This window comes from Nerophis lumbriciformis, linkage group LG06, assembly GCF_033978685.3.
Source record: "Nerophis lumbriciformis linkage group LG06, RoL_Nlum_v2.1, whole genome shotgun sequence".
In the NCBI taxonomy this organism is placed as follows: domain Eukaryota; kingdom Metazoa; phylum Chordata; class Actinopteri; order Syngnathiformes; family Syngnathidae; genus Nerophis; species Nerophis lumbriciformis.
Genome location: NC_084553.2, coordinates 2,536,172 through 2,544,206, shown reverse-complemented (window position 1 = coordinate 2,544,206; position 8,035 = coordinate 2,536,172). Strand labels below are relative to the sequence as shown.

General features: G+C 42.5%; 1 protein-coding gene across 1 annotated transcript; it reads left to right on the top strand.

The window, feature by feature from the left end:
- LOC133608405 (uncharacterized) lies at positions 1-7,672 on the top strand. The gene is made up of 2 exons (XM_061963617.2): positions 1-292; positions 6,303-7,672. The coding sequence occupies exons 1-2, from the start codon at positions 100-102 to the stop codon at positions 7,046-7,048; spliced, it is 939 nt and encodes a 312-aa protein (XP_061819601.1). The 5' UTR covers positions 1-99; the 3' UTR covers positions 7,049-7,672.
- The last annotated feature ends 363 nt before the right edge of the window (positions 7,673-8,035 follow it).

Sequence of the window (8,035 nt, the reverse complement as noted above, 5' to 3'; positions counted from 1 at the left end):
TGTTATAACCTCTTTGTTGTATTTGATCACTCTTTTTAACCACTCCTTTTACACACTATAGCAACGATTCATCGTGTAAAGTGTTGTGATTGTGTGAAAATGTGCAAAGTAGAACTGCTGAGAGTGTTGGTGAAGCAGCGACTAACTGCTGCTGTGGAAGAAATATTTGTAGTGTTAGAAAGAACGATAGCAGAATACGAGGAGGAACTTTCTAGAACAAAAGAGGAGAACGAGCGACAACGTCAACTACTGGACGCTCTTTTCCAACCGGATGTTGTTTTACGCAGAACAGGTTTGTTTACTTCTTACTCTCACGTGTTTTATCTTTGCAGGGTTCGAACCTACTTAGAGTTTAACAAAAATAAAATGATATGACAGCATGTGTTGATCACAAAGATTAATATCAAGGCTTAGGTCAGGCTGACTAGGAAAATAAATAAATGATGATCACGACAAACCATCGTCATCTCACACGACATGTTCCCGACATCGACAAAGCAATTAGCCACCTGCTGCCACCTACTGATATGGAAGAGTATTACACGGTTACTCTGGCGAGCTCTAGACAGCACCGACACTCAACAACAACACATCATTTGCGGATTATAATTACCAGAGGTGGGACCAAGTCATTGTTTTGCAAGTCACAAGTAAGTCTCAAGTCTTTGCCCTCAAGTCCGAGTCAAGTCCCGAGTCAAGACAGGCAAGCCCCGAGTCAAGTCCAAAGTCAAGACTGGAAAGTCTCAAGTCAAGTCCTAAGTCCTGCATTTTGAGTTTCGAGTCCTTTCAAGTCCTTTTAACCACAGACTAATATATTAACACAGATTGTGTATGCTTTTCAAACGCTGTATTTATTTATTAAAACAAGTGCATTTTAAATTGCAGGAAAGAAAATTGTGCTGACATTGCACTTTATAATAGCACTATTAACCAGTCATTTTAAACATTAACTCATTCCTTTACAGAACAAACACATTGAAAAATAAAGTGCAAATGTACTTATTTGTACAAAAGTGTTAACATTGAAAAAACATGACATATACGTGAACATAACAAAAAAGTTGTACTTTTTATATGTCAGGGCCCTATGCTGCATTGCATTTGCAAAAGACCAAATTAGCCAAGAGTCTGTCAGTCATTTGTGCACGATGGGGGCGTAGTATGATGCCACCATGGCTGAAAACTCGCTCCACTGGAGCACTGGAGGCAGGCACTGCCAAGACTCTCATGGCCACTCGGAACAGTGAAGGAAGAGTCTTCATGTTCAATGCCCAGAACAAAAGGGGGGAGAGAGTTGTTTTGGGTTGGTGCACTACTTGTAAGTGTATCTTGTGTTTTTTATGTTGATTTAATTAAAAAAATAAAATAAAAATAAAATTATTTCTTGTGCGGCCCGATACCAATCGATCCACGGACCAGTACCGGGCCGCGGCCCGGTGGTTGGGGACCACTGAGGTAAACAACCAACAGTATGTCAGAAAGCTAGCTAAAATGGTACACATATTCATAATATAGTATACATTTTAACTGACCTTTATTTGACTATTTTTGTCTTTTTTTAGGTGGCTAAAATACGCGGTGCTGCTGACCGCCGTCTAACGTTACGTGTGATATATTGACTAACGTAACCCAGCTTGAAAAAAATCACTGAACAAAAAGTATGAATAAGGTAGTGAACTGCAACAGATTCCCATGTTTGCAATAACGTTATAACGTTAGCAGTGAGTTTACAGCCTCACTGATTTAACTACACAGCAAATAAAAGTCACGTTACTTAGCCAATAAACGTTATCTTACATTCAAAACTTACCGTTCTTTGTGCAACTTCAAATGCCGGACGAAGTTGGAAGTTGTTGCCTCTCCATCAGTCATTTTGGAACCGCATGTGTTGCATACTGCAAACCGTTTTGTGTTGACCACCTCGTCATTTTTATACCCAAACGAAATTATTTTAGGTATCATTTTTTGTTCACTGGCGTGTGGTTTGGACATGTCTTCTTCCTGCAATTTGATTGGATGAATGCTGTGTGATGAAAACAAAGTAGATGTAATTTGATTGGCTGTTGTACTGAGAGCACACCAGCTGACACACGCAACGCTGATAGACAAGTACACAATGAAAAATACGGAGCGCTCCCGAATAACTTTTTCATCTTTGGGTTTTGGGGAAAGTAGCAAGTCATGTCAAGTCATGTCAATTTAAAAGGCTCAAGTCCAAGTGAAGTCACAAGTCATTGATGTTAAAGTCGAAGTCGAGTTGCAAGTCTTTTTACATTTTGTCAAGTCGAGTCTAAAGTCATCAAATTCATGACTCGAGTCTGACTCGAGTCCAAGTCATGTGACTCGAGTCCACACCTCTGATAATTACTGCTTTGCAAAAAATATTTTGAACCCAAATAGGTGAAACTACACGGCACACCAGACTGTATCTCACGGCACACTAGTGTTCCGCGGCACAGTGGTTCAAAAACAGTGATGTAGACCACAAGGAAGTGTTTTACAGTCATATTAATGTGACTCCTTTAATGCGCCATATGTTCTGGTGCGCCTTTTCTATGAAAAAAGACCTGAGTAAACCCGCCGGTGCGCCTTATAGTCTGAACAATTTGGTATATACAATATGTATTTGAATCAAACTATTAAACATGATTTCAGTACATGCACACCTGCAGCAATGTTGTCAATACTAAGCATCCCAGTATGAATAAATGTGTTTATTTACGTGTTTGCTTCTTGTCAACATTTTGAAAGAAGTGGTGTACACCGAGACTCCGACATTATTTCTCCTCCCAAAATGGTCAATAGCAAATAAATAGTCATTTATTGGAAAGAGACAATAGATCACCTTTAGAAGTAGGAAAACACCAACATGTTGAACCACTACAATAAGCGCTGGGCAAAAAAGAAGGCTGTCGTTGATGATGTCACTTCAACAAAACCATATGAAACAACATCTTCTGTGTGTCTTGATGCGTGATGTTATTAGGGCCCGCATGGCCCATTGCAAAAGGACTCCCTTATGCAATGGGACATAAGGACCTATTGTTTTTCTAAGGTTTTATTAGGGCCCGCAATGGCCCATTGCAAAAGGACTCCCTAAGGGAGTCCTTATGCAATGGGACATAAGGACCTATTGTTATTCTAAGGTTTTATTAGGGACCGCAATGTCCCTTTGGGACAGAGGACCCTATTGTAATTGTAAGGTTTTATTATTATTATACCGGCTGCCTCTTTGAGCTGTAATTTGACCCCCTTAACATGCTTCAAAACTCACCATCACACATCAGGACTGGCGAAAATTGCAATCTAATAAAAAACCAAACCCCAAAACTCAAAATTGCGCTCTAGCGCCTCCTAGGAAAAAACACAGACAAAAGTGCCTGTAACTTCCAGTAAGAATGTTGTAGAGACATGAAACAAAAACCTCTATGTAGGTCTCACTTAGACCTAGATTTCATACACTGACATCTACCAGCAAAAATCAACAGCAAGTTTGCTATTCCCCCTTCAAAACAAAATGTTAGTAAAAACAGTCTTTTTTGCCTCTTTGAGCTGTAATTTGACCCCCTTAAAATACTTCAAAACTCACCAAACTGGACACACACATCAGGACTGGCGAAAATTGCGATCTAATAAAAAACCTAACCCCAAAACTCAAAATTGCGCTCTAGCGCCCCCTAGGAAGAAAACACAGACAAAACTGCTCCGAGGAAGAAAACACAGACAAAACTGCCTGTAACTTCCAGTAGGAATGTCGAAGAGACATGAAACAAAAACTTCTATGTAGGTCTCACGTAGACCTACATTTCATTCTTTGACAACCCCCAGCAAAAATCAACAGGAAGTTTGCTACTCCCCCTTCAAAACAAAAGTTTTGTAAAAACCGGTCACCTTTTTTCAAAAATTATCTCCTCTGAGCGGGATTGTCGTGTCGGCTTCAAACTAGCACAGGAGAGAGATTGAACCCTTTTGATTAAAAGTTGACGAAAGAGTTTTAATTACTGCTCCGGTTTGGATTTTATGTGCCGTCAAAGTCGGTTTCGTCCATCGCTGCTTGCAGCTTTAATTATTATTCTTTTTTCTTCCGCCGCCAGATTAAACTGTAATTTGACCCACTTAACATGCTTCAAAACTCACCATATTTGACCCACACATCAGGACCTGCGAAAATTACATTTAAAAAAAAAACCAAACCCCAAAACTCAAAATTGCGCTCTAGCGCCCCCTAGGGAAAAAAAAAAACTAGACTGCCTATATCTCCCACTAGGAAGATCGGAGAGACATGAAACAAATACCTTTATGTAGGTCTGACTCAGACCTAGTTTTCATAATTGTATATCATCGGGCAGAAATCTACAGGAAGTTGTTGGCTATTCCCCCTTTAAGACAAAAAAGTACTAAAAACAGTCAATTTTGCCTCTTTGAGCTGTATTTTCACCATCTTAACATGCTTCAAAACTCACCAAACTGAACACATACATCAGGACTGGCAAAAATTGTGATCTAATAAAAAAACCTAACCCCAAATTTAAAAATTGCGCTCTAGAGCAATTTTTGAATAAAACGGAGAAAAAACTGCTCCTCGGGAGAAAAAAATGACAAAACTGTCTGTAACTCCCACTGGGAAGGTCGGAGAGACATGAAACAAAATCCTCTCCGTAGGTCTCACTTAGACCTACATTTCATAAATTGACAACCCCCAGCAAAAATCTACAAGAAGCTTGCTATTCCCCCTTCAACACAACATTTTTGTAAAAACCGGTCACCTTTCTTCAAACATTATCTCCTCTGAGCGTGTTTGTTGTTTCGGCTTCAAACTAACACAGGAGAGAGATTGAACCCTTTTGATTAAAAGTTATCGAAAGAGTTTTAATACCGGCTCCGGTTTTGATTTTATGACCCTTCAAAGAGCCGCTGCGCTGATGCTGCTGTTTTTTCAAGAAGGCTGCTTAAAAGCAGGAAGCACCAGCGTGCCCACACAATGCAGACAAGGTAGGTACACTACACAAAAGTCTTGGGACAATTCGGACTAAAAGTAGACAAAAGTATTGGGACACTTAGGACTAGCACCTGCCAAATATGCGGGCCCGACCAATGCTGCTTGCAGCTTTAATTATTATTATTATTCCGCCGCCTCTTTGAGCACTAATTTGACCCACTTAACATGCTTCAAAACTCACCATATTTGACCCACACATCAGGACCTGCGAAAATTGTCTTTTAATAAAAAAAAACGAACCCCAAAACTCAAAATTGCGCTCTAGCGCCCCCTAGGAAGAAAAAAAAAAACTAGACTGCCTGTAACTCCCACTAGAAAGGTCGGAGAGACATGAAACAAAATCCTTTATGTAGGTCTGACTTACACCTACATTTCATAATTGTACATCATCGGGAAGTTGGCAATTCCCCCTTCAAGACAAAAAAGTACTAAAAACAGTCACTTTTGCCTCTTTGAGCTGTAATTTGACCCCCTTAACATGCTTCAAAACTCACCAAACTGAACACACACATCAGGACTGGCTAAAATTGCGATCTAATGAAAAAATCGAACCCCAAATCTCAAAATTGTGCTCTACCGCAATTTGTTTAATAAAACGCAGAAAAAACTGCTCTTCGGAAGAAAAAAATGACAATACTGCCTGTAACTCCCACTGGGAAAGTCGGAGAGACATGAAACGAAAACCTCTCCGTAGGTCTCACTTAGACCTACATTTCATAAATTGACAACCCCCAGCAAAAATCAACAGGAAGTTTGCAATTTCCCCTTCAAAACAATTTTTTTTTTTATAAACCGGTCACTTCTCTTCAAACATTATCTCCTCTGAGCGCGTTTGTCGTTTGTTTCAGCTTCAAACTAACACAGGAGAGAGATTGAACCCTTCCAAATAAAAGTTAACGAAATAATTTTTCTCACTGCTCCGGTTTTGATTTTATGAGCCTTCAAAGAACCGCTGCGCTGATGCTGCTGCACTGCTGTTTTTTCAAGATGGCTGCTTAAAAGCAGGAAGCACCAGCGTGCCCACACAATGCAGACAAGGTAGGTACACTAGACAAAAGTATTGGGACAATTCGGACTAAAAGTAGACAAAAGTATTGGGACACTTACTGGACAAAAGTATTGGGACACTTACACTGGACAAAAGTATTGGGACACTTGGGACTAAAACTTGACAAAAGTATTGGGACACTTAGTACTAGCACCTGCCAAATATGCGGGCCCGACCAACGCTGCTTGCAGCTTTAATTCATATTTGAAACCACCATGTAACTCAGCTTTTCTGCCTCTTTTTGTGTGACTGCAGGGAGGAGCGCCAGGTTGGAGCAGGAGGAGCCACAGCTCCCCTGCATTAAAGAGGAAGAGGAGGATCACAGCATCAGTCAGGAGGAAGCACATTTTGGAGGACTGGAGGAGTTCCCTGTGAAGAGTGAAGAAGATGAGGTCAAAGGTGAAAGTGAGGAGAGGAGAGATGCGGAGAGACCAAGCGGCAGCTCAAGTCAACACATGACAACAGAAGGCGATGGCGGAGGATCACAAGCAGACTTCGCTCCACTGTCAGATAGTGAGCACACAAGGTCTACTAAAGTCCATGTGACGATGGACGCTGACAACACGCGCTTCGGATGCCCTTTGTGTGACAAAACATTCTGCAGCAAGAAGAATCGTAAAGAACACATGACATGTCACTCAGATGAGAGACCATTCATCTGCTCGGTCTGCGGTAAAAGATTCTCCCGCAAAGGCATATTGACGAGACACACCAGACTGCACACGGGGGAAAAACCGTACAGCTGTTCAGTTTGCGGCCAACGGTTCTGTCAGCAGTCGAACTTGATATCGCACACGAGAAGGCACACGGGCGAGAAACCCTATTCCTGCTCGTTCTGCCACTCGTCTTTTAGTAATAGGTCCAACTTGTACCGACACACCAGAATACACACCGGGGAGAAACCTTTCCTCTGCTCGGTGTGCGGGGAAAGATTTTCTGTCATGGGACGTTTGCGAGCACACAAAATGTTACATGCCGGCGAGAAACCCTCGCTCGCCTAACCCCTGCCCGATCTGCAACTGAGGTCGTGCGGAGAAATCTGCAATGGCTAAAAACACAGGAACTGACACGTTTAGGTCTCCACACCTACACCGAGGGTGCGAAAGACAGGCTGTTTAACCGCTGAAGAAGAGACGCGCTTTGCAGACCTGCAGCTACACGCAAGTAGTGGTCCAAGGAACACGTTTAAGGACTTTGCCAAGCGTTCTAAGTGAGGCTGAGAGGGTCAAGCACATCTTGGGTGAAAGAAGATGAGCTGAAGGCACGAGACACCGAGACAGCCGCGTGGTGATGAGGATGTGTCCAGCCAAGCCGTCAGAGCACACCTGCAGCAGACGTAGGGTAGAGATATGCCAATGTCCAATACAGCCCAGCTCCTCGTTGCCCACAAGATGAGGAGGCGAGTCCTCCAACGGATCCATGAAGCCATGAGGACGGAGTACGTTGACCCCGCCCAGCTTTTACTGGCCGAGGTGTCGAAGAGACGCAGAAATGCGATGCAAGTTTCACGCGGTCACAGCGCAGGAAAGGGAGGCCAGGCTGCAAGATAGACCTTCAGTGGGACACAAACCCTCAGAGACTGGCTAGACTTGGTTTGAAATGCTTCATCATGCCTTGCTGGGCATACTATTAGTGCTTAGCTTTACTATTAGTGCTTAGCTTTATTTGCTCTTCTTCTACATCTTCCACCATTTAGTAATAGTCCCTGTGTGTTTACCAACCTTTTGAGGGTGGCTCTTTGAAGTTGTCTCAGTACAAAGTAGGGTTGTACGGTACAAGTAGTGATGGGTCCGGCAACACCGATGCATCGGCGCATGCGTCGAGCTCATAGAGCAAAACCCTGTGTCGGTGCGCGTACCGCTTTTAGAAAGTCACGTGACCCATCATGAGCTGTTTTGGTCACGTGACCGATACGCCAACTGTGTCGCCTCCTCTGTGCCCTGTGAGCGGCTCTTTTCTACAGCCGGAGAAATAATAACTAAGAGAAA